Below are 27,486 nucleotides of genomic sequence, written 5' to 3'. Positions count from 1 at the left end.
TAAGGACATACCCCTCTTTCAGGTACCAGGGAGAGAGACACTCTTACAAATGGAGATTTACCTTACAAATGTAAATGTCTTTTACAAAGGGTAACTTTTACTTGGTTTATGGGGCTTCTCTCTGCCATTTCTTAAAATTAACCAGTCTAAAATAATCCTTATGCCAAGTAGACATATTTTGGGGTGACATTCGGTTTCCCTACAGCTCCTAGCCTATAAACCTATATAGCATGTCACTGTACTGAATACTGTAGGCAGTCATAACAATGGTAAATATTTGTGTAATGCGTTATGAGGGCTGAGACAGCTATGATGTCACTAGGTGATAGGAATTTTTCAGCCCCATTATAATCTAATGGGACCACTGGCATATATGCTGTGTCCGTCATTAACCGAAATGTCATTATGAGGCACATGATTATGATCGCATTTATAGAAAATCCAGTGAAGAATTAAAAGAAGAAATAAAATGGAGTCACTATAGTCAAGCTGCTAAATTACTAAAATCAAGTAGGTTGAGAAATGAGGAAGTGATTCTATTCTTGTTATAACTAGCCTGGGAACTTAAACTTTTGAACTTTCTAGTCCTGTGTCACTGCATATATGTGTGTGTGTGTATGTGTGTGTATATATGTATGTATACATATGTATGTATGTGTACGTGTGTGTGTGTATTGTTGTTTTATGTCAACACCTGGCCAAACACTAGACCTCCATGTAACCCTCTGATTACCCCCTGAAGAATTCATATATCCAGACCATCTGAGGTGATCAGACTTCCTGGAGCCCATTTTCCAGATAACCTAGCATCCATCATCCTGATTGCCTGACATTCTGGTAAAGCCTCCAGACTCTTTTTGTGTTTGACACCAGTGTATATTCAAAGGATGCAAAAATATTTTAGGCTTTTATGTAAAAAAGAGTTAAAGTTCTAAAGTAATTAGAAGCACATTTTAACTGCCCCAAATGTCCAGTCTGACCCGTGAAAGCCATGTGGGACACAATCATTGTGCTGCAAAGTTGTGTGTATGGGGAGATATCTTGCATCCCTGACCACACTGTACCCCTACTAAATGCCAGTGGCCCCCTCCTCCCATCATTGGGATAACCAATTAAAGCATCTGCAAATTTCAAAAACACCCCCTAGGGGGTAGTATCGCTATAGGCAGTGGTGCTAGATAGAGCTTAACAGGAGACTTGCCTTGATTTCTTTCTTTGTAAAATGAGGATGGTTGTAGCTGAGGGAGACGATGTATATAAAACAGTAAGATGTCTGGCACATGTTATGGCCTCCAAGAATGCAAGCTAATATTATCTCCTAGTCAATCAGCAGAGACTGTTTGGGGGAACACTGTGTCCTTGGCATCCAAAGATGGGGATCAGGCAAGCACCAGAATCTCTGCCTTACACATGAAACAGGCTGTGAATTATTAAACATTTACAGTTCACAAAAAGGAGCGCCCAGGGAGAGCTGGAGTCAGAAATCTTTCTGGAGGAGATGAGAATGGCTTATTGAACCGAGGCAGCTGGAACTTGAAGGAAAATATATTTATCCCATGAATAATAAATAACTCCTAGATCTTCTTAAAGTGTGGTCTTCAGACTAGCAGAGTCAGCAGCACCTGGAGGTTTATTAGAAATCTCAGCCTCTAACCCAGATCTACTAAGTTAGAGTCTGCATTTTAACAAGAATCCCGGGTGTTCATCTGCATATCAGGTCTGGATGCACTGGAGCGGGAGAACTAATTGAGAAACTAGAGGAAAGAACAATGATACTTGCTTCTTTGAGAGAGTATACAGACCTTGATATGAGAGAGAGAGAGAGAAAGAGAGAGAGAGAGAGAGAGAGAGAGAGAGAGAGATTGATTCAAATGAAGATTCCTATCCAGACCCCAGATCTACTTAATTAGAATCTCAAAGAGCAAGAGAAGTCAGTATTTAAATAAATGAAAGCTTCCCAGAAGATTTTAGAAAGGGAAGGGAGCTTAAAATACTGATGCCCGGGTCATAGACCAGACCAATTTAATCACCTATGATATGGGAGAGCCCTGGGTATTTTCGTTCTTAAACTCCCCAGGTGATTCTAATGTTTGAGAGCCGTTAATGGAGGGATCAAATAGAAAAAACTGGAAGAAAGTCTGTGGGTGGGAGAACAAGGAGGTGTGTGTGTCTGCAAATACCTGAAGGTTTGCGTACCTCAAGGGGACAGTACAAAGATGAGGTAGGATTTTTCATTTTTTTTAATCGAAGTAAAAATCATAGCGTTTTTCTTTTCTTTCTTCCTCTTTCCCACCCTCTTATCAAGAAAAGGCCTTTGAAATGACCTAGTCCAACTCTTTCAGTTTATAGTTAAATTAATGGTAAAAAATGTAAAGTGAGTTGGCCAAGGTCAACTGAGCTCTTCTCATTCCAACTGAACACCACATAAAATGAGTCCCACTTCCCATTTCTGGTGATGTTTCCACTGCACCACAAAAGCATTTAAATCTCGGGTAAAGAAGAGAATGAAAAAAATGGTTATTTTACAAAAACAGGGGGTATTCCTCCAAAGTAGGAAGGCTTTAAATGAGGAATTGGCATTTTAGAGCTCATTAAAGACGGAATCTAAAATTTAAGTTTCCATTTAAAAATGAAATTTAGATTCTATAGTTTGGATGTTGATACCATTAAATTGGAGCTGAATCTGACAAATGGTTGGATCCCCTCTGGACCTCTCCGGCCTGCTAGAGCGCGGCGTGGGCTCGGGGGTGGACTAGGTCATCGCCTGGCTGCGGAGACCAGGTGAACCGCGTAAGGCTGAGCGCGGTCAGAGGTGGGGACAGTCGGCCGCGCCGGGACAGCCAGGGGAGGCTTCCATCTGAGTCCTGAAGAACCAGCGAGACTTGAATACTCAGAGGGGAAGGAAATAGCGAGCTGGTGGGGGACTGGCTGGGACAAAGGCCCAGGGATAGTCGCAGTGGGGGAGACTTGGGGTCCAAACATCTTTCAGAGCGCCCAGTGGTTCCAAGGCTACCCGGTCCCCTTAAGTTGGTGCTGGAGAGAAAAACTGGGAGGTCAATCAAAGCTCCTAGAAGCAGCCCTGGGACGAATGGGCTTCGGGGCAGGTGAACCTCGTTTTTCCGGGATGCGCGGTGAGGACGGCAGCACAGGCGGAGACTGCACAGGCTTCTGAAGCCTGTGCAGCTCCAGAGGAGAAAGATGCCAAACTAGGGCGCTGCACGCTCTCTTGCCCGAGCGCAGCCGCTGGCTTCCCGGAGAGCAGAGGAAATCCGGCCCAAGGGGGTTTCCCTCTGGGCACCCTCGCGCAGCGTGGGTGGGGCAGGTCTCCTGTTACACCCTCGGCAGGCCCTGCCCTTGCCGCCCCACGTCGCGAAGAGCTCCCCGAAACCACCTGGCGTCAGACCCTGCGGAATCCCTCCGTCCACACCGATCTCTGTGCGCCGGCTGCGGCGCTGGGGCCTCGGGGCGGATCCCCGCCGCCTGCACCTGCCCCTGGGGGCGGAGCGCCGCGTCGACTAGGAGGCCCCAGCCTGTGCCACCCGCCGCGCGAGGCGCGCGGCTCAACGACACCCCCGCCCACCGCGCCTTGCTGCAGCCCGCTCACCTCCACTCCGCGGCTCCCGCCCTCCCCTCTCCTCCTCTGCGCTGTCCGTCCGTCCGTCCGTCATCCTGCTCCGAGCCGCGGCGCCTCGCACTTCTGACTCGAGTCGCCGCTGGGATCCGCCGCCCCGCGCCATGGAGCCGGCCGCGGGCAGCGAACGCCGCAGCCCCTCGGGTCCTGCCGTCCCGCCGTCGCCCCGGGGCCACGCTCCCTTGGCCGCCGCCCCGGGTCCGCTAGGCTCCCCAGCGCGGGAACCACCGCAGCCCGAGGAGGGGCAACAGCTGCGGATCAGCCAGAGCGGCCAGTTCAGCGACGGGCTGGAGGATCGAGGTGAGCGCGCGCCGCCGGGCGCTTTCCCCGGCCGGGTCGGCGCGGTCAGGAGCCGCCTCTACCCACTCCGGGTGGGCCGGGCGCGAGATGCACGGGGACGCGGAGCTGGGACTTCCCAGCGGAGGCGCGGAGATCCGAGAGCGGCCAGCGCTGCTTCGGCGGCCACTCCTTCCTCGGAAGCCGAGAGCCGGCTGCCTCCCGAGGAAGCGCGTAGGGGCCCGCGCCTACCTCTCTGGCGTCCACTGGAAAAGTTTGCGGGAGGCGGTTTTTTGCCTTTGAGGACGAGCGCTCCCCGGGGACTGTGAGCCCCGCTCAGCTCGAAGGGACCCGAGTTCGTTGGATCCTCTTTCCCGCGCCCCCTCCGATCTCCACCGGCTCCCCGGAGAACTTCCCTCTGTGGGTTTAGCCTCTGGGGGGTCCCTGGTGGCCGCCGGGCTGCCCCCAACTCATTTAGAGGGCACCTAGTTTCCCGTGGGTCACTCCCTGCTGTCTGGTGATGCGTGCAGAGGATTGGTACACTTGGGTTTGGACCACTAACATCATCTGGATGAATGCCACTGAAACCTGGTGGTTCCCGGAGCGCACGTCCCCACCCCCTGCAAATCGTTTCCAAGACACTGGTCTGGAACCTCGCAAATCTCCCTTTCCTGGGAGGCCAAACCCTGCCTTCCTACCGACATCGATGTCCGCTTTGAGTTGCCCTCATGAAACGAGAGAGAGAGAGAGAGAGAGAGACTCAGAGAGAGACTCCCTGTTCATTCCCGTGTCTCTCCTCTCCCCCTACATCCCTCTTTCCTCCTTTCCTCCGTTCCTTTCGGCTCGGAGCCCTGTTCTTGGCCACGTCTATACCTTTTCTGCTTCTTGCTGAATCCAAATCGGGCCCCTCGGAAAGACTCTGGTTTTGTTAAAACCAGTTAGTGGCCGAAGCGGGATTCTTGCAGCCAGGCCCTTCAGGGGGAGCCGGCTCATCGCCATCTCCACCCCCTTTTCTTGGAAGACTTATTTTTTGTTGGCTGTGGCGGATTTTTATATTTTAGTCTTAACAGGTTTCTGTCCTATTCTTAGTGTCTCCTGTACATTTTTATTCCGGTTTAGTGTGCGGATGCACGATCTCTTTCCTCTTAAAAATTTAAACTGTAGCCTGTGAAATAGAATGACATGGAAACAGCAATTCCCTGAGAATCGGCAGGGAGCTCGGCGAGAACTGGAGCCGCTCCAGTTGAAACGGGTTCCGCACCTATGTTGCAGTTTCTCCTATTCTCACATAGCTGGCTATCATTTTAGAGCTGATGATTGGTGACATCACAAGCACCCAAGACCTGTCAGTTTTATGATAGGTGGTGTTAATTACCTTTCTCTCTGCAACTGATATTGTAGCATTTACAAATTTGGTGTTGAAAGACAAGACTCTGGGTTGAGCTTATTTTGTAGCATTGCAGGTCATCTCTAAAAGCTGGCCTGTTTCCCCCCACACCACAAAATGATAGGAGGGAAAAATGGTGCTAGAGTGAGGTAGTATTTAGCATTTCGTAGTTCATGCTCAAGTGTAAAAAGCCCAACTGAATTCATTCATAAGGTTATTTTTCACTACTCTACTGAATTTCATTTTCCATTATATTATAGCATGAAAGCATTCACTGTTCACAAACTGTTACTGTGTGAAAACATCGCATACCACACACAGCCTCTCTGTTAGGATGAACCCTGTCCCCCAAAGAATCAGTGCCAGGTGTCATTGAGAGCCGAAAGTCAGTGTGACATTTTTTTGTTTGACTTATTCCTGATAGCAAAGAGTTAATGATGAATGAGTCATCTTTATTAAATAAATCAGAAGGTTACTTGGGAGGTTTATTATATTTTGTGTTTGTGTTATTTTTTCTTATGGGGCCGCATCTTTCCACTATTGATTTTTGTATCCTCTGGGAATGATTTAATTGCTGCTACCTTCTTCCTGATGGTGAGAGGATTGGGGCAGAAAGAAGCCTCAGCAGTTACCTGCAGTGCATTTCTTCATCATGCCTGGCTTGCTTGCTTCTAGGCCTAAATACCTATAGGGTGTGTGTGTGTGTGTGAGGGACTCTCTGCATGTGTATCGATATTCAGCTTTCTCTCTTGTCCTAGCTTCGTAGCTTTAACATTTCCCACTACCTTCCCATGTAATGAATATTCCCTTTCCTTCAGAGAATTAAAGCCTGACTCTTTAGGACAAAGCAATGAGAACTAATTCATGCCGGCATGAAAATGACTGATGGCCTTAACCTCCCCACGTATATTTGCATCCTCCCTCCCTCAAATAATACGACGTCAGTCCTTCATTAATACAGCCCTTAAGATTACTATTACCTGGCCCAAATTTAAAAAATGTGAAACCTGAATGACAGTAGAAATTTGAATGTGGAGAACAACTGTGGGTAGCAAGGACCCAGCCCTTTGTGTAGATTTGAGGCCTGCCTTAGCTTCTCTAGGCTCTGCTGCCTTCTACCTCTGAAGCACGGCTTCCTGAAAACTTTAGAAATTCTCACCACATCTCTGTGGCTTCCAGGTCTGCATGCAGCCAACATGGGAACAGAGGTGGAAGCATCTCTTTTTTGAGCTGAGTCTTCATAGATAATCATACTCCACTTTGCTGAGAGGAAAGTTTTCCATTCTTGGTAATGGCTCTATTTTTAGAAAAGAAAAGTAGGAAATAAAGGTTGAATCGAAATAGGAAAGTTTCTCCTTTCTTGGACAATCTTCCCATTGCATTTATTCTAATTTTTTAATTTAAAGATTCTCTTGGGGGAGGCCCACAAAGGATCGGATCTTGGGAAGAACCACCAGTCCCGTTGAGAGGACCTAGGTGCCACCTTAGCAGGGCAGTCCAGCCCGTGTGAGCTGTCATTTTAAACACTTCAGTGGTCTTGCTAGCCTACTGAGGGGTGAAGCATGTAGATTGGTCCGTATGGTCCAGTCATAGTGCTGGAAACAGCTGACTTTGGAAGGAAAAATGCCATGTGGCAGAATAGAAAACGCAGATCGTTGTGTTTCTATTAGAAAATTAAATCTACTTCTGAAAAGAACCTTGTTTTTACCCGCAGTGGATAAACCTCTTGAGATCGTTGCTGTCAAAATACCCAGCAAATGAAGTGCTTATTTGAGTCATTACTAAATGTTACAGCTTCACTTCTCCTAGAAATCAATTGGCCAAGATGAAAGGAAGATTTTTATATCATTTGGAAAAAGGGAAATGAATTATCGGTAGTGTGTGGGACTTGTTCATTCTCGATTGTAGCTTAACTGAACATAAAGGTGATTGTAGTTGAAAATTAGAATAGGGTGTTTTTTGGCAGCTAGGGAAGAGGTAGACAAAGGGACAAAAAGAAATAGACAAAGGGATTTAAATTTGAAATGCCTTGTACCTAGGGCAGAATTTGATGAGAGATTTCTCTGGTTTCCATCCAAGTGTATTTGTTAAGGAAAGTTTGGAGAGGTTTTTTACCATGAGGTGTTGGAGATGGTGTTTATACCTACCTTTAGCAATTTCATCTACCTTTTGATCCCATGTGAGTATACAGGTTTCAATCATTTAAAAATTTCTGAGCTATAAAGTGGGCTCACTAAGCAGCCTTCTTGATATTTCCTTTTGCTTTGTTCAATACTTGTTCTGTGCACTTGAATCTGGGTGGTAAAGGGACGAAGTTTTTCTTTTTTCTTTTTTTAGGCGAGGCAACCCTTGGTTGACCTCACAGATTACAAGGACCTTGTCAGCTTACAATCCCTTTTTAAAAATTTTTTAAGCCTACAGTACCTGGTCTTCCTAGGTGGTCTCCCATCCAAGTACTAACCAGGCCTGACCCTGCTTAGCTTCCGAGATCAGATGATATTGGGCTTGTTCAGGGTAGCATGACCATAGACAAAGGGACTAAGTTTTAACAGGGTCCTTGTTGTAATTTTTGGCAACCAGAGGCTTAGCGTGGTGCCCAGTCGGTCTAATGGGATGATGCATTTTACACAAGGCATTGTGCAGTTTTTTAAAAATGGCCTCTTAGCTTAGACTGCCGATTTCTTCATTGTTGGGAACTGTTGTGATGAGGCTGCTCCACCTGTGAAAGGTATATGATGGGTTGTTTAGCTATAGATGTTGTCATAAGCTTTTGTTTTGTAGACTGCTTGGCTGAGGATTTGATTCTTCGTGAAACAAAGAGATGCTGTATATGATCTATTGTCAAAGGAGAAGAAAAAATATAAATTGGATCATACTGAAGATATTTCAGTCTTCGATCTAAGGCAGTTGAATCTCGGGTATTGCCTTGGAGTCATGAATTTCTGTTGTTGTCAAGGGCTCTCAATGTTGAAAGCATGGGAGACAAATATCAAACCTTTCATACACATGGCCTATCTGGAAAGCTGCCTCTAGTTTTAGCAGACTTATCTCACTTTAATATTCTGAAAAATATTTTTACATACACTTGGTACAAAGGGATAGATAAATACAGAACAAAAGGAGAGAAGAAAATGTGGCCTGTAATTTAGGTCAGTTGGCTGTTGGTAGTGGTGGTTAAAGAGAAATGGTCCTTCTGTTAATTGTCATTGAGGGAGCAATGAGGGCATTTATATTCCACGACTCATTGCTTTGGGCAAAACCCAGCCTACCAGTTGGGACTGAGCAGGTGGATCAATACAAATCAATGCCCACAGTTAAGGAGCCTGAATGGTCAACTGAATGTGGGCTATTAGTGCTGTTTTCCTAAAGAAAGGGCCTTGTTAGAAGGAGCAGCACCATACCTGTGTGAGCTAAGCGAATTAACAGGGATAGGGATGACTGCGGTCATACAGCAGGTCAGGGAGAGATGGGGTCTGCAGGCTTCTTATAAAGAAGACAACTACTGTCACCCTGCAGGAACTCATGCCAGAGATTGCCAGAGCCTCTGATCTTTTAAGAGATGCCAGAAAGCCTGATTTCCATGTGAACTCTCCTAATCATTAAAACACATCTTGGCCCACGGGCTGCCAGTTTGCAATCCTTGGATAAGAAAGTATAGCTCTGGCTGTGGGTTTCTTAATAAGGAAACGTCTAACTTCCTTTTCTCCTTGTTTTGTCAGGCTTACTGGAAAGCAGCACTCGTCTAAAACCTCACGAAGCCCAGAACTACAGAAAGAAGGCGTTGTGGGTCTCCTGGTTCTCCATTATTGTGACACTGGCCCTGGCGGTGGCTGCCTTTAGTGAGTATCCAGAATCTTGCAGATTGATATGTGCTGGGGTAGCCTGTTTTATTCTGACTCCTGTGGGGTGTGCTTTTGCTTTTAGTTGACTATTATTGACGAGTACATTTTTTTATGTGATTGGATAGTCAGGGTACTTGTAAATTAGTAAAATGGCTTCTTTCCTCTGTGAAGGGAAGAGGTGGTTAAGAAGAAACAGTGATATGAGGAGCCTTAGTTCTCATCAGTATGTGGATTTGTGGAAGTAGATTCCAGCTGCCAGCTGAATAGTGAAAATATTTTCTTGATGGATGCCTTCAGTTTGGGCTGACATGCGACATATATTCTTGAGATTCGTGTTTTGAGCCTTAGTGCAACCAGATGAGTGTAATATTGCAGTAATCCTCTCCTTTTCCCTGATTGTATCTGTGTAAGGTTTGGAATAAAATGGGTACTTATTTTTATGAGGAAAAATGAGAGAATCCTCTCACGATTTCAGTGGCCACAGAAACAAAAAATATTTATTACGATCAAGAAAAACTAGGACAATTGAACACTTTCTGCCTATGGATAATCCCGTTCGGAGGTTAGGAATCTCCGTGACATGCGTTTTCTCAGCTAACATTTGCAGCCTATACAGTGTGCACGGGCTATTTATTCTTATTAATCATGCAATGATTCACAAGCTTCAGCAATGGCATTCAGCTTCAGCACAGACTTGGTAGAAACCAGTGAGGTTTTTTTCTTTCTTTCTTTTTTTTTTATGCTGGGGAAAAGAGGAATGTATTTTGTGATTTGTTTATTACTTTAACAGAAAGATCTATATTCTAAGTGATAAGTGTCACACAAAGTGTCTCATGACAACCCTGAGGGTAGGAGAAAAAAGGACCGTGTGTGCTGGAAGATAGAGCTTGGTGTATGTTGTTTAAAATTCTGTTCTGTGCAGTTAGATCTGCTGCTGGAAGTTGGTATCGGCTTCCAAGAGGGAATATTAGAATTTGATCAAATGCTTCTGGCAAAACCGGGTATATATTACTTGAAGCAATTTATATTGGAAACAGTATGCCATATCTTGGCTCTCAAAAAAGCCAAACATTTAGAAGCAGAGGGTAATACATTTCAGGGTATAAACATTTACCAGGGAGCCAGAAATCTAATCAAGAGGAATTCTAATTCCTGAAAATAGCTGCTCCTTCCTCTCGCCTCCTTTTTTTTTCTTTTATGCTAAAACAAGAATAACAAGCGGATTGATGTCCCCAGAGGATAATTTGGTTGTGGTGGCTGTTGGCAGCTCCGGATCACACACCATAATTTACATATGTAAGGAAAGAGGAATGGAATGAAGGGAGGTGGTTTACAAACAGAGTAACAGTCACTCAGATGTGTCCCTATGCCTAATAAAGCTGTTACGCTTTATCCTGTGAGTGTTTGAATGGGGATCTGATTGTGAAGACATAGTGAGCAAGTCTTTCCTTTGGGAGACTAATACTACATTTGGTGTACTTAATCTCATAATAGGGAAAAATTATGGGGAAATTTTGGTTTCACATGTTACGCTTGATCACTTGAGTTATCTTGAAAATTTTGTTCCATTTCCTTTAATAAAAAAGAATGTCGTATAATGCATTTGGAATTAGAATTTGCTTTGTAAAGATGTTTTTTTTTCTTTTTAAAATGATTTTACCCCTTTATTGTAGCAAGTACTGATAACGAAAGAATGTCCAGCCTAAGAAAAAATCTTAGGAGTTTATTTGAGCCAAACTGACATTTGCCGGGAAGCAAAATCTCAAGGGATTGAAAAAATGCTCTGGAGAATGGCAGTATTACAGTTTATTTTATACATTAGTATCAAAGAAGGAATGTAAGGAGGGTTGCATGAAATTCATTGATGGTAGATTAGTGAGTTGGCAGAAAACAAGCAGGGTGAATCTATGAAATTGGATAAAAAATAAAATGGAGAGATGCGTACTTCTTTTACAGGGGAGGGTACAGAGTAATTAACATTTATAGCGTGTAGAGATGGTGTGCATGCAACAAGATAACAATGAGGAGTCTGTGGTCTCATGTCCTGGTGGGAGGTTGTGCTCTGAGGGCTCTGGAAAAGGTGATTACTCTGATATTTCAAAGGTATATTATTTTAGATGCAAAAAGACAATAGACAGGCTCACCAAAGGTGTAAGATTGGCCTTTGTGGAGAAAGCTACAGGCCTAGATGTGACTACCCTACTAGACTCATGTTTAGTTGGGAATTTTTATGTTTAGACCCTCCTTCCTGGTTACTTTCAAGTCTCTGAGTTTGTAAGGCCCGCCAGGCAGACTTCCCCTGAGCTTGTCAGGTTTAGTATGTGGCCCTTCTTTTTCATTCACAGTATTTAAGTCTAATCCTCTAACTTCTTACCTCTAAAATATTGGCATTGACATATACTATCATGATCTTAGTTGTTTTCTGTAGTATATTCAGTTTGTTCCAAAGTTGCTTTAAACTTAGTGAAACCAAAAAATGTTGATGAACTATATTTTCCTCCACTTTAACTATATAGAATAGCTTTATAGTGTGTGTGTATTTCGTATTTTAAACTCTTGGGGCGGTCTCTGGTTAGGGTGTGGTTAGGGTTGTTGGTTTTGCCCTTTAGTTTTCTGAATGTATTTGTAATATGAAATACTTAAAATCCTTTGAAAACATCAGTTCCATGTTGACACAGTTTTGTGAAATCCCTTTTCGTAGTTTTGAATGGAAAGAAAATCAATAAGGATTAAGTAATATAAGCTGACTTTTGAAGTTATGTTTAAATTATGATCTAAAGGAAACTTGTATGTTTCAGAAATAGCAAATGTATTTTTGAAAAAGTGTCAGAAGGAGCCCTGGTCTTATTCTCTGAGGAGGTGGTTGACAGGAAGATGGGATGAAATGGAGTAGTCTGTCCTAGCCAATGAAATGGTCAGTCGACTCAGTGTTTTTAAAAGGAATTGCCATGGAATTACAACATGTGATGTTTGGCATGGCAGAGAAGTCTTTGGAGTGTGTGTGTGAGTGCGCACACGTGCGTGCATGTGTTGCCAGAGGGTGATAATCATGGCAAAGAGAAGGCCATATTTGTTGTCACGTTTTCTTGGCACCGCTGGATGGTTTACCATCCCTTTGGGGTCAGGAAGAGCGTGTAGTACTCAAGATTATTAGATTAGTTAACAGATATTTAAAAAACCTTTTTAAAAACAATTTTTTTTTAAATTAGGTGGAAGGGAAATCTTTTCTTGGAAAAAATTTCTTAGAAATAAATTTCAGCTAAAGTTTTGTTTAGATACTGTTATCGAACCCCAGTGTGTGAGTCCGTCCACCTGCATGCATTGGATGAGAGATGAATGAGCAAGAGCTTATAGTGGAGAAGAGAATTTTTTGAGATTGACGTCAATCTGGAGTTTGGGTGAGCCCGCGTTCTAAAAGACCCAGCTCCCCTATGGCAGGTAACTAACAGGTTATATGGAGCCCAATCACCAGACACCTGTGGATGAAGAGTTTGGGGGTTATGTTAGGAGCTGACTGGTCAGAGGTGAGGTAACGGTAGTAAATCATTTCTTTAGGTCTTGAAGACAGCTCTGAGGTGAGCTCCCACATTCCCCTGTCTGGTTTCTTGGAGAAAGAGCCTGGGGAGTCATTCTACCTTAGGGCTCAGGAGCTGCCAGAGGCTCAAACTTTGTAACCATGAGTCAGGACCTGGTTTGTCCTCTTCTGCTGTCTTAGGGGTTAGGGATTATTAAGGGGAAAGGCTAAGGTCTTTGAGATGTACAGAGGAAAAACAACGGTTTTTAAAAATAAGAGTACAAATCATATCAAAATTACGAGGGCCCTTGGTTTCAATACCAGGCTTATGTTTCTTTTATTTTATAAACAGTTGAAATGTTTTTGAGACAGTGGGATCATCCTATGGCCATTCTCTTGCTGGGGCTGTGTCTTGGGATCAGTCAGACTTCCTGCTTTATCTCCTCACCTGCCATTTTCTTTTTAATCACAGATGCTAATTTTTAGCTGAACATCTTCTGAAGAAATGCTTTTGTCTCTTTTGTGTTAGAAATGAAGATTATGGATATGTATAAGCTTTGGAGACACCTCTTTTTTCACTCAGATAGAAAGCTGTCATATTTTAACACAGTGTGTACATTGCAAGTAAAGTTTGTTACCCTTCACTTTATATAAGCTGTGTCTTCTCAGATTAGTAGTTTTTAAAAGACCTAATGATAAAACTAGCTTATTCAGTATTACGGAGTTATAAATCAGTATGTGTGTAACTGTGGTTGATATTTGCCTGTCTGGCATAGTTGAGAAAATTAGGTGAAATCTCAAAGTTTGTGACTTGAAAGTATTTTGAAAGGAATATCTGCTTTGAAAGGAATATAAACTAGTTTTGCTATTACTTGGTAATAGAGTGATTTTGGGCCTGTCCAAATGCTGATATAAAACCAGATGGTAATACATCTTGAATATTTCAGAGAGAGCCCAAGTTTGGTTTTAAAATTCATTCTGTTTATAATTGGTAGGCAGCATGGAAAATGGCAATCTTGTTATGAACAAACCTTAAAAAATATGTTTTAATAATGAGGCTGGAAAGAGAACAGAAGTTCTGTTTCAAAACTCAGGGTTTTGACATCATTAATGTCTTTGTTAGAATGATTTAGGAAAATGCATTCTGGCTCATTTTGAGGTTTGAATGAGTGTGTGGAGGAGGAAAAAGTTTCCTTTACCTTTCAGAGTTCTTCCGGCTGCTCTAATAATCAAATTCACATAAGATAGATTAGCAGGAGAAAAACATTAAAATTTAATAACATGTATACCTCCTGTGTACATGCAAGAGACCCAGGAACACGCAGTAACTCGAAAGCCATCACCTTAAAGACCGCCGTCAGCTAAAGACCGAAGAAGGTGTTGAGGATGGGGAATCAGTTATGGCAGGTTAACATAAGCACAGGAAACAAGGGTAAGATTGTATGCAGATCTAAATCTAAGCCTTCTCCATTAATAAGAGTTTCTAGATATTTAGCTATCCTTCTCGTCCCGGTAATGTGAGAGAAACGCCCTTTTAATCAGATTTTTCCCTTACAAATGTAAATGTCCTTTATAGAGCATCACTTCTACTTGGTTTTCAGAGCTTCTGTGATATCTGCTGTTCCTTAAGATTAACCAGCCTAGACTAATCAATATCCCAAAGAGATATATTTTGGGGTGACAAACTTTGTTCCCCTTCAAGTGCAGGTTAATTTTTAGGCACTCAATACATGTTCTGTGGGAAGTGAACTATATTTGAAACATCCTCAGGGAAATCCTAAGATACACAGTTCCATTTCAAAAAAAAGTACTTCAAGATCTTTTCAGAAAAAGCTCACTCAAAAATTTAGTGAATCATTTTTTTTAAATAAATTTTTTTAAAATTTTTGAGTGACATCGATTAATAAAATTATATAGGTTTCAAGTGTACAGTTCAATAATACATCATCTGTATATTGCATTGCATTCACTCAAAGTCAGGTCTCCTTCTGTCACCGTATATTTGACCCTCTTCTACCTCCCAGCTTCCTTTTTTCCTTCTGGTAACCACTAAACTGTTGTCTGTGTCTATGAGTTTTTGTTTGTTTGTCTTATTTGTTTGTTGCTTTCAGTTTTATGTTCCACATATTAGTGACATCATGTGGTTCTCAACTTTTTCCATCTGACTTATTTCGCTTAGCGTGATTATCTCAGGATCCATCTATGTTGTCACGGATGGCAGTATTTCATCTTTTCTTATGGCTGAGTAATATTCCATCATATATATGTAACACAGCTTCTTTATCCAGTCAACTGTCAAAGGATATTTCTGTTGTTTCCATGTCTTGGCCACTGTGCATAGTGCTACAGTGAACATCGATGTGCATATATCTCTACAGATGAATGTTTAAAAAAAATTTTAGTGAATCAGAAGACTTAAGAATTAGAAAGTTTGTGAAAGGAATGATTTTTATATTTGGAAGTTTTAAAATAATATATTTGATTTTAGTTTAAACTCTTGACACTTAAAAATGGTAGAATTAGAGTACTTTTTTAATTTTTAAATTGTGAGTCTAGCAGTTGAGAGATGGGTAAGGTATTCTTTCAGGTGCCACACTGAGATGGAAAAGGCATAAGACCCTCTAGGGGCCTTCTGGTACACTGAGAGTAACATCTAAAGAGTTACAATGGCCCAACAAGTCTAGCCAGACCTAGCCTTTGCTCTTTTTTTCTCAGACACATCAACTTTTCCTTAGAACTGAAGCTTATGTCATTTCTCCATGCCCATTTTCCCATGGATCTCTGCATGGCTGACTCCACAAAGAGGCCTCACCAACCACATGGACTCATCACCCCAGAGTAGTTTTATCCACTATATCCCGTATTTTCTTCATCACCGTTTTTCTCTTTGTGTCCTCACCTCCATTAGATGATTTTTGTGAGGCCCGTGTCTCTAAGATTCTACCCCTGAAATACTTTTGTGAACCAAAGACTTAAACGCACAGTTTACATTCTGCTTGTATGATGATTCTTTACGTAGTTTGCTGGTCTTAGATCTATTTTTATTGATAAAAGCCGTATATGTACATTATAAAAATTTATGAAACCAAAGGTGCTTAGTGTAGGTCTCTGTCCCATCCTGAACTCTCTCTCTCTCAGTTCTTCGTTGCCAGTGTCTAGTGTTTTCTAGACATTTTCTGTGCATGTACAAGCCCAAGTGTGGTGCCTGTGTACACCTTCCAGCTGCTACTTCTGTTAGATATGGTGTCTTTCCCTGGCTGGTATTTCGGATAGCATGGGATTCTTTACAAGCTACCACTTTCACAGTTTTGTATTAAGTGGATTTGCTGTGGAGAATCTTCAAGAACAACCTCCCAACCACTGTCTGCCTGCTGCTGCTGAACTGGTAACATGCTGGGGGGGATGTGGGCAGGAAGTTTGTGAGCCACATCCTGGAGTGTTTAGTGGGATAACTTGCTCCCAGTAAGTGTGCTGAGTGAATGATAACTATGGATGCTGTTTCTGAGATGTGGAAACCAGGAGGGAGGAATTGGCCAAAATGTGGTTTGGGAACCTCATTCTGACAATGCTCCCTGTCTCTGGGTTCCTCCTTCACACCCTCATGTCATCAGAGATTCTGTGCCTGTCCCCTACACCCCTGTGCTGCTAGCTTCCTGACGAATATGGAATGGTACTTTATTCAGGCCCTTTTGCTTACTGGGAGGCCCCTCATGGTCTTGGACTCTCCTTCCTGGTTAGACTCCTCTCCTCCCATCTCCCAGCTTACTGCTGCTCTAGCCTGGAAATGCTCCTTGGAGTTCCCCAAATGCCGCATCCTGCTCTGCCCTTGGCTTCAGATGCCCTTCATTCCTGATCCCACTCTTTTTCTAGGTAAATTTCACTTATCCTTAAAAATTGAAATGGAAGATCACTTCTTCCAGGCAGCCTTCACTGGTCCTCCATTTAAATGGCTGATTGAAATGCACCTCTGTTCCCATAGCCCTGTGGGCACCCACCAGAAACTTGACACACAGTACTCCAATCATTGTATTATTACTCTTTGCATTAATACATATTCTTCAGAGGCAGGGCCCCTGTATTCTCCATTCTGTATTCTCAGCCCCTCACTCAGTGGTTAGACTAGAGTAATATTTGATGTCTCTGTGCTGACGCCATTATGGCTGTAGCAGGTTGAGAATGTATGTTTGTAGGTAAAGATCCAAGAGAAAGGAATGACAGCTTTTTCAAGTGCATGGAAGGAAACAAGGGGGTAAACTGCAGCTAGGGCATCTTCAACTTTGTAAAAAGCCAGGATGCCAGAGCCTATTCGTTCCCCTTTCCTTCCACTTCTCCACTGTCCCCTCTCCCCCTGCCTCCTATGGAATGAATGGATCCAGGGTTCTATTGACAGGGACTAGCTTGGCGCTGTTAGGAGAGCACATCTTCCTGAGTCTCCGCATTCACAATGAGCTGCTGTTCCTAGCTGGAGTGGAGGAGGGGTCTCAGCAGCTGCTTGCGTGGTCTGCCTCCCTTCTCTCTGCATTCTGCACACAGCATTTAATTAAAAGTGTGGCCAGGGTGCATTAGCACTGGGGTGTCCTTGTCACATAGCCATGGCAGTGATTCAAGGGGCTGGGCAGTGAGCCCCAGCTGGACTCATCTCATGAGGCCCAGCGGGTCCTGGCCCCTCCCTGCGTGGGCCCTGGGCTCTGATAGGAAACAGGCCTGTATCCTGTGGGAAATTCGTAAGGGCTTTTCCTATTGTCTTGTCTCTTTCTAGTTGTATTTGTTAGCCATCTGGACAAGCAGGGGTTTTCTGGTCTGCTTGTCTTTTAGGCCTGTGGGTTGGTCCTGTGGGAGTTGCCTCTCGAAGGTGAATTTCTGGCATAGCTGCTCCTTGATAAGAGGTTATTTTCTGGTGCCCTGTCCTGAGGGCTGAAAGGTAGGTGTATGCTTATATGAGATTCGAAAGTAACAGATGAAGCCAGAGGGAAGGAGAAAGCCTCTTCCCCTGTGAAGGAACCTGTTCCTCACTTTACCTTGTCTTCTGTGCCTAACAGCCTATCCTTCCAGCTAATGAATGCATTCTTCCAATCGTTGTGAGTGCCTGTTGGTAAAGGACAATTGGCTGTGCTGGATACCACAGAGGATATTAGGAAGTGGAACAATCCTTCCATCACCTTGAAGAACTCAGGTCTAATGGGAAGGTGAACTCTAGAGATGTCAGAGCAAATGATAGGCTAGTGGGACAGGTAGATAACCTGACTTCCTCCCCCTCATCCCATTAGACATAAAGAGATGCTCAAGAAAGGACATCATTGATCTGTAAGAGATAGGACAGTCTACAGTCTCTAGGAGCTTCTGTCTTCCACCTCCCTCCCTTCCAAAAAAGTATGAGATGAAAATCAGAGCTGTTAGATTAATGCAGAAGCTAGGGGCTGCCCTGGGATGAGAGTGCAAGAAGGTGGCTGGTCTAGTATGAGGGGTCTGGGTTATGATGTCCACAAAGGGATGGAACATGGCTGCCGAAGTTTGCTACAGCTGCCATTACAAAGTACCATAGACTGGGGGCTTAAACAAAAGAATTTTCTCACAGTTCGGCTTGTAGATGGCTGCCTTCTCCCTATTTATATCTTAATCTCTTATAAAGACACCAGTCATATTATATTAAGGTCCACCCTCGTGACCTCATTTTCACTTAATTGCCTCTTTAAAGACTCCATCTCTAAGTACAGTCACCTTATGAGGTACTGAGTGGGGATTAGTTCTTCAACATATGCATTTGGTGGAGGTGCAGAGGCAATTCAGCCCGTAATGATGGTCTTGGCCAGCACCAGGTAGAAAGGGGAAACATCTCAGAATAAATGTACTAGAAGACTTTACCTTTAATGAATGGGTGGGCCAGAATAAATCCACTCAGCAGCTCAGAAGAGAATGAGGAAGTTTGTCTTCCTGAGTATAACCATGAGGAGTGAGGGTCAAGGAGCTTTCCACTAGAATTCACAGCCATGAGACTGACTTCATATAAATCTGTGTTTGGAATTTTCATAGGTAGATTTCCTTGGAAGTAGACTCTGAGACCGACATTTACTGCAGGAAGTTTATTGGGAGCAGGGGCTGGAGGAGGCTCTCAGGAATCATCCATGAAAGTGAGCAGAAGAAGCTGGATTGGACAGAGGGAGAAGTTGAACTTCAATGCTGCTCCCTCAGAGGCTTGTACCATAGGGATCTGAAAGCTCAGATAACCCTTAGGAATTGTCCAGTTAAGGCAAGGGGGCCGGAGCAGTCATTGGTGTGGGCTGCCCCAGGGAGAGGTGTAACCTTGGGAGATGAAGCTCTCCTCAGTAAGAAGGCAGTTTCAGGAGAGGGATGCAGCTATGAGCCGTCAGCAGTCCTCAGTCTTAGCAGTGGGGGAATGAGTGCCCGGGTCCTGCAGGAGGATCTAGGAGACACCATGGCATCCGCTCTAGGAGTTTATACTTCCTGCTTAGCCTAGGAATCCTCAGGATGTGGTTTGATGCTGGAAATACCCCTTGGAATACCTGAAATAAATACATGTTGAACCTCAGCTATGGGCCAACAGGTGTCCCACGGATGAAGCTCTCACAAAGGCGAGCCCACAACCCAACATTAGAAAACTCCAGAGAAAAGGGTTCACCATAGCCGAGTCATACCAGCAGCATGATTAGAACTCAAATTCTACATAAGAGAATTACTTGACAAAACCTATAAAATAAGTGTTGTAATATGAACAGATGATCAGAAAGAAATCAATAACTGGAAAATAACCAAATATATATATATTATTGCCATTTTTATTGAAGCTACAACATGGATGTAGTTTTTAAGAACTATAGCAATCCCCCATTTTCTCTCTCCTCTTTCCCCCTTGTTCCTCTCCCAGCAACCACTTTACTTCTTCAAGTTGATTCTTGTATTTACATATATATAGACACAAACATATATAAATAATAGGCTCCTAATGCTATTTCATGATTTTTTTTCTAGTTTAGGCATTATTTGTTGACTTTCCACCATGGAAGAAGATAATTTACTCTTTTACTCTCCTGGCCCCATACAAACATGCTCACTTCTTGAATTTCCATCCTTGCTTAATAGTTGTGGTTGCCATTGTTATGACTATATAAATCTTGTTCACTAAGCCACATGGTGAAGAATGATTACTTGTTTCCTTCACGCTTTTATATTTTCTCTGGTTTTTAATACCTGTTTTGTTTATTCCTATGTTTACTTTTTTCTGACTCTATTTCTTATTAAACTCAAATTCAGCATTTGTAGTCCAGCCTCAACTTTGCTGTTACGTTTTCAGATGCATGATAATTCTGTCAGTTTTTTTCTGAAAGCTTGGAGTCATTTGATGTCCTCTAATTGTTCTGGTTGCCTCTTCTACCCTGGTGCACAGCTACATCTTGGGATCGCCCTTCATCTTTCTGGGCATTCCCTTTATTTCTTTGTAGAGTCCTCTGTTTCCTGGATACCATGTCCTCCCCGCCCCCCTCTGGTTTATACCCTTTTGGGGAAGCACATCTTTTTCTAGCACCTAAGAAAGGGTACACTGTAGGTGAAGCTTTCAAGTCTGAAATGTCGTTAATATATCCTGACACTTGATTGATGGCTAAATAGAAAATTCTCAGTAGGAAATAATGTTCCTTAACAGTTTTGAAGGTTTTGCTCTATTCTATTCTTATTTCTAGTGTTGCTATTAAAGTCTTAAACTATTCTAAACCCTAATCCTTTGCATGAGACTTGCCGTGATGGAGTCTTTTGCATCTATTTATACGCCTGCTTTCTATCCTTTTCCATCTTTTTGCTCTACTTCCTGGGGTGTTTCCTTTGTATATATTTATATTTCCTTTATATTTTTACCTTTCTGTAGAGCTTTTCATTTCTACTGTCAAGTTGTTTTCTTTTTAAATCATCTGAGTGTTCCTTTGAAAAATCATCCAACTCTTGTTTTATTGATCTTTTAAAACGATCTTATATGTCTGAGAAAATATTAGTGAGTTAAAAATCTTTTCTATTTCTTGTATTGTCATCATCCAGGGTGCTTTCTTTTTTTCCTTTTCTGTTTGTTTTGGGTTCATTGTTCATGTTAGGGAAGGAATCTTTCGAATAATGATTTTTGATAGGCTGCTCATATTAAGAGTGGACCTCTGAGCTTGTGGATGGCCTTCACTGTAGGTTGGATCCTTTTGTTGAGTAGATTCCAATTTAATGCTTCCATTTTCTTCCTCTAGAGATGTCCAGAGAAGGGCCTTCTGATATTCTGCCTGGAGGATGAACAAAACCTGACTGCCGAATTTTGGAAACTGAGTTAGAGAAGAGGGTTGGAATCTCAGCATTCTGTGTGAAATTCTTAACTTGGTTTGCCATTTTCAATTTGGTGTTCCCATCTTTAGCCGAGTGTGGTATTCCTCAAACAAGAGACTGTTGCACCTTCTCCAGAGAGTAAACCTTTAATCACCTGCTAGGAGAGGTTGCCTTTTTGGTTCTACACGGCTGTCTTAAGAATTTGCTTTCTGGAGTCTGTTAAATACATGGCTACTTGCCCATATGTTGTCTAGCTTCTAAAAATAGTTTTTGTTGCCTCTTCCACTTTATTTTTCTAATAGATTCTCTTAAAAAAAAAAAACCAAAAACACCTCTCCATTCTTAGTTTAGTGAGGTTTTTTTTAGAGGAAGCAAAAGTGAAAGTGAGGAACCATCTTGCCATATTTCCCTGAGAGTGTCAAACAAAAATTTGTAGTGAAAAAATACAGTAAGTGAACCAGAACCAAAATATAGTCTGTAGAACTTACCAAGCATGTTGTACAAAGTGATACTTCTCTTATTTTCTGAGAGATGCGGAAGATAGGAAAAGTTCCAATATCATCAAGTAAGAATTCCAAAAGCAGAGAAGAGAGAAAATAGAGAACGGTCAACATATTTTGAGGTGTCTAAAACTGTTTTAGCATTGATGGAAAGGATGGAGTACATACTTTTCAAAACATTAGAGAGAGAGAGAGAGGAAAAAAAAAGGAAACAACCTTATTCCGTAGAGAGCAGACATAAAAAATGGCATAGATAGTACAAAATAAAACTTAGAAACAAATGCATACATTTTAGTAGTGATGCTTCTTGACTTACAGTGGAGCTTACATCCTGATAAACTCATCATAAATTGAAAATGTTGTAAGTTGGAAAATGCAGTTGATGTACCTAACCTACTGAACATCATAGCTTAGCCTAGCCTACCTTAAATATTCACAGGACACTTACATTACCCTATAGTTAGTTGGATAATTATTTTGAGCTTCATCTGAAGAGTAATTGCCTTCCTCTTCTTCTTACCGGGAAACACAACGATTATTTTGTAGATATGATGGGATGCAAAAACACAAAAAACAATATCAGAAAAACTCTGGCAACACAGTACACTCTAGAGTATTGATTGTTTACCCTTGTGATTGTGCGGCTGACTGGGAGCTGCAGCTGGCTGCTGCTGCCCAGCATCACATGAGAATATCATATTGCATATCACTAGCCCAAGAAAAGATCAGAAGTCAAAGTACAGTTTCTATTGAATGTGTATCACTTTCACACCATCATAAAGTCAAAAAATCCTAAGTCCAACCATTATAAGTTGAGAACTGTCAGTAATTAAAAATGGATTAAATCCATCTGGTACAAAGTCAGAGATTGGATTTTAAAACTCTGGCTGTGCATTGTTAGCTAATAAGAGATAAATGTAAAACAAAGCCACAGGATAGCTTATGTATAGGGATAGAAAAAGGCATATCTGGCAAATACGAACAAAAAAGTTGATGTAGCTATATTAATCAGAGAAAAGAGACTTGAAGACAAAAAGCGTTATTAGGCATAAGTAGTGTTACTATATAAATAAAAGTTTCAGTTAACCCAGAAGACAACATTTGCAAATTTGTATGCGCCAAACACCCAACCAAAAACTGATGGAATTATAGGTAGAAATAGACAAATCATAATCATAATGATAGGCTTTAATGCATCTTTTTTACTAGTTGATACAGATAGAAAAATTAGCAAAGGCATTGAAGATTCAATTTATGGAATTAGTGTTTTCCAAATATTTTTGACTGCTATCTGTAATAATAGCACATATGACCTTGTATATCTGGACTTGTGTGTGTAGAAGTGTGTGTGTGTACACTTACTCCTACACACAAATACACTATATATCGTTATATCGAAGGCACTTTTAATTATAATATGCAACATGATTTTTTTGTGCTACTAAGAAATTAAAAGACTGCTGCCATTGAACTGTATCATTTTGCTCATTGTGAGTGACCTGATGCCAGAGATTTTAAAATAAAATGTGCACTATGATCATTTTCCTCCTCTTTCAGTTTAAAAAGTTCTAGTCATAACCTGTCAGACTGATTTTATGCCCCACTAATTGTTTGCAACTTTCAGTTTAAAAAACACTGACCCAGAAGATGAATATAGAATCATGCATCCAACAAGTATGTTTTAATATCATGGAATATTTATATAAAGTGACCACTTCCATGGTTACAAAAAAAGTCTCATCATGTTACCAAGACTATCTTAGAGACAGTATTCTCTATCTATAACGCAATGATCATTTGAAAGCAATTATGGCAAAAATACCCCTGTATATCATGATATATGTTCAGAAATTACATTTCTGAGTATCTCAAGAGGGATAGTTATATTAAATATTAAAAAATAGTTAGAACTTGAAATGAGAAACCAAAAATTGATGAGCCAAAATGTCTAAAACGAAAGGCCAAACAGTAAATCTATGATAGGTAGAAGAAATCAGTGCATTTAAGAATACAAATTAATGAAAGAGGAAAAGATACAATAGAATCAACAAAACTAAAAGCTGTCTAAGACTAGTAAAATAGGCTTAAATAAAAGACATAATTAGTAATAAGAAAATTTAGGAAATGAGAATATTATTTACATTTTTATGCCCATAAATGAGACATTGAGGTTGAAATGCATAATTTCTTGGAATAATTATCTGCCATGATTAGTTTAAGGATAAAAATGACCCAGTGTGCTTGACTTGACGTAAAGAAGTTAATCTAGGCCAGTGGTTCCCAACTAGTTATGATTTGCAGTCCTTCCCCCTGCCCCTCCCTGCCCTGTTCATTCACTGGGAACATCTGGCAATGTTCCCAAAACTAGGAGTATGGTTAGCAGAGGCCAGAGATGCTGCTAAAAATCCTTTAATGCATAGGATAGTCCCCCACGACAAAGAATAGGGCGGAGAAACTGAAAAACTGATCTAGGCCAACATGAGTGTTTTGTGGGTGTTTTGATGAATATTCAAGGATTAGATGATCTTATGTACTGGATTCTATAGACAAAGCAAGAAAGCTTATATCATTTCGATATCAAGTACTACCTTGGTCCCCAAACTAAAGACAATAGAGAAGAATGTATAGATCAATATCACTCATGAATACAGAAGCAAAAATATTAAGATTTAGTATACTGGATCTGTGTTTATATAACAAAACAATAAAAAACTATGATTACCATGTTTTTATTTTAGGAGTGCAAGGATGGTGAATTAGAATATTATGTAATTCACCATGTACTTAAGAGGAAAAATCATAGCATCTCTCAGTAGATACACAAAAAGCATTTGAGAGAATTCAAAGCAAGATAATTTTGAGAACACTAAGAAGGGAATTGTTTTAACCTAATAAAGAATACCTAACCTAAAATTTCAGTAGTTATAAATGGTAAATACTAGGAGCAGCCTCTTAAAATCTGAAATGAAGATAAGGATGTCTGCCATTACCACTTCTCAACATTACTCTTGATGTTTTAACCAGTTCAGTAAGGCAAGAAAAAGAAATAAAACTATATGGATTGGAGAGGAAGAAAAAAATAACAATCACTACTCATGAATATTATAGTCTGCTCTACATAGAAAAGACCAGGGAGTCTGCAGACTATTGGAAGAAATTTCAGCAAGGTTGCTGTGGATGGATAGAAGTTTAAAAAAATCATTTGTGTTATACAATGGCAAGACAGAAATAGAATTTAAAATTTTCATGACAATACCATTTCTTATAGTAACAAACCAAAAGAAATTTGTATAGGTCCTTAATGGAGAAAGTTTAAAAATGTTATTAAAATAAAATCATAATAAAGAGAGAAATCCTGTGTTCATGACTGGGAAGACAATATGAGAAAGATGTCAATTCTCCTTAGGTTAACCTGAATACATGCAGTTTCACTAGGAATTCCGGTAGTGTTTTTTTTCTCAATAAAGTTGGTAAACTCTAAAATTTACATAAAGAGTGATAGAAAGCTTAAAATAGTCAAGATGATTTTGAAGAGCAGAGTGCATGCACTTGTCAAAATTTTTAGAACTAGAGCAGTTGAAATTGTGTGATATTTTTAGGGACTAGTAGACCAAGGAGGTTGAATAGGGCGTTCAGAAATAGTACCACACATATATGGAAATTTGACATGTGAGAGAAGCAGTGTTATAATTGGGAAGGAGATAGTGATACTGGAACAACTGGCTGTCTGCATAGAAAAAATGAAAATAAATCTCTCTACTGCTCACCATACACATTAATTTAATTCAGAAACTAAGCCTGAAAAGCAAAAACGTAAAACTTCTAGATGAAAATATGAGAATATCCGTGTGACCTGGCAGTAAAGAAAGTTCTTAATTTATGATGCAGAAAGCACAAACATCAATAAATTTAACTACAAGCAGACTGAAAAGTTTGGGTATAATAAAAAATCATGTAAAACAAAAGATGAGCCTCTGGCTGGGAGAAGATATTTACAAAGTATGGAACTTTTGTGTGTTTAAGGAGATATATCGAGTGTTCATAGCACTTTTGTTTGTAACAGCAAAAAACTGGGAAGGGAGACAGATGTCCATTAACAGATTCGATAAACAAACGTTGTTTTCTTAGTACTGTGAATCTATATATAGCAGCAGTTTTCAGTTTTATGAGACCCAGTACTCTTTTTATAACCAATAATTTATCATACCCATTTTCCTATCTTAAATAAATTTTCATCTGTATACACCATTTACAAAAATAGTATATCCTAGATGCAATATAATAGAGAAATAAAAGGAAGGTAATTTTGAATATATAAATGCTTGGCGTGATGATATTAATAAATACAACTAAGTAGTTAGTTGTTTACACCTGCATATAAGGAATAAGCTGAGATCTAAGAAAGCTAAGAGCCATACCATATTGTTGACATTTTCCTTTGTGTGACATTTTGAAACAAAGACTAAATAGGTATTGATATGCATATGTAGAAATATGAATACAACAGCTATAAGAACAGATTGATATGAGTGTATTGTGTCTTGAATGACTTGAGTGGAGTCGTTAATGTTTTGAATTGGTTTATAACTCTTTGTAAAGGTCCGAATAAAACCAAGCATACTCTTCTTTTGATTTACATGGTAGTTCCATTCCAGGAAAAAAAAAAAATCAATTCTATTCATAGTTAAGTAAAACAAAACAAACTCTCCTGTATAGGTAAAATAGAGTTGGATTCTGAGCTCAGATAATTTTTCAACTAAATGAGTATCTTGTGGGTTATCTGAAAGTCCTATAGGACCAGAGAAAATTCTTCATAGTGAAGAACTCACTTGTACATTTTAGAATGTTAAAATCCTTGGCTCCCTTCCACCCTCTAGATAATGTAATCTCCTCAAAGTTGTAGCAGCCAACGATGGCCCTACAAATTTTCAGCACACTCCTTAGGGTGTAGTACTTCCATGAGAACTGCTGAACTAGAACTTCTAATATGAATAGCTATGAAAAACAATGTTAATGAATAAAAAAGTTATAAGACCCTACCGATTAATATGATCTTAACTAATAAAATATATTACTTGTGCATGCATAGAGTATAAGAACAAGCATGAGAATGATAAGCTAAACTAAAGATGGTGGATATCTTGGGGTGGGTGGGTGGAGAGAAGGGATCACTGAAGGTTATGTAGAAGGCTTCACCATAACTGTAATGTTTGGAGAAAAAAACCCAGTTCTGGAGCAAATACATAGTGTTAGGACTTGTCAAAACTGTTTGGAGAACATATTGGTGGTGGTTTTTAAAAAAATTGTTCTGTAGTTCATTGTATGCTTAAAAAACCTTACAAAAATCTCAAGTGAAACAACAAAGCAAGAAAATGAAAAAAGTCAGATGAACGGTTACTATTGTATCTATACCTTTATATGATACCTATTGTCCCTCCTTCCTCAACTTTTTTTAACTATTGTCTGTTGGTTTCTTTCTATGAATTAGTAACCCTTTCTTTCCTCTTGCCTGTCTTTCTCATAGCATATAATGTGTAATATCATTTTACTAGAGCCTATACCCATAAGTCAGTTAATAAAATTACAGTATTCTTTTTTACATATACTCTTTTCAGTGCTTCTTCCCCCTTTAAAATAGTATAGCATCTACATTGTCAGGTCATATAGACATTACGTACTCTACTGTTTACCTTTTAACCATTTAATCTTAGTTCTCCGGTGAATGTGTTTTTAATGCCGATGCTTCATTTTAGCTTTCGTCACTAGATTCCTCAGGGAGCATTCATGGGAACAAAATTTCTTGAGCTCTTGCATGTTTGTTATCTTTTTTCTGCTGCCTTTATGCTTGAAGGTCATTTTGGCTGAATATAAAATCCTTAGTTCACAATTCTTCCCCAAGTATCTTAAATATATTATGACATTGTCTTATGGCATACAGCATTGGTGTCAATGTTTGATGACAATCTGATTTTCTTACCTTAAAAGTGACTTGGTCTTTTTCTTGGATGCCCAAATAATTACTTAAA

At 40.7% G+C, this 27,486-nt stretch overlaps 1 protein-coding gene and 1 pseudogene across 2 annotated transcripts in view; one reads left to right on the top strand and one right to left on the bottom strand.

Moving 5' to 3' along the window:
- The first annotated feature begins 3,258 nt into the window (after nucleotides 1-3,258).
- The window catches only part of TMEM163 (transmembrane protein 163), a 201,783-nt gene continuing 177,555 nt past the window's right edge, over nucleotides 3,259-27,486 (top strand). For both annotated transcript variants that reach the window (XM_039874531.1, XM_039874532.1), the window contains exons 1-2: nucleotides 3,259-3,931; nucleotides 9,014-9,133. In XM_039874531.1, coding sequence (XP_039730465.1) covers nucleotides 3,736-3,931; nucleotides 9,014-9,133 — 316 coding nt within the window. In that variant the 5' untranslated portion in view covers nucleotides 3,259-3,735. The remainder of the gene's footprint in view (nucleotides 3,932-9,013; nucleotides 9,134-27,486) is intronic.
- LOC120612097 (uncharacterized) lies at nucleotides 7,707-7,825 on the bottom strand (annotated as a pseudogene).

This window comes from Pteropus medius, unplaced genomic scaffold (genome assembly GCF_902729225.1).
Source record: "Pteropus medius unplaced genomic scaffold, Ma_sr-lr_union100, whole genome shotgun sequence".
Classification (NCBI taxonomy): Eukaryota; Metazoa; Chordata; class Mammalia; order Chiroptera; family Pteropodidae; genus Pteropus; species Pteropus medius.
Note: the sequence above shows the minus strand (reverse complement) of the source record. Positions and strands in the feature narration are given on the sequence as shown.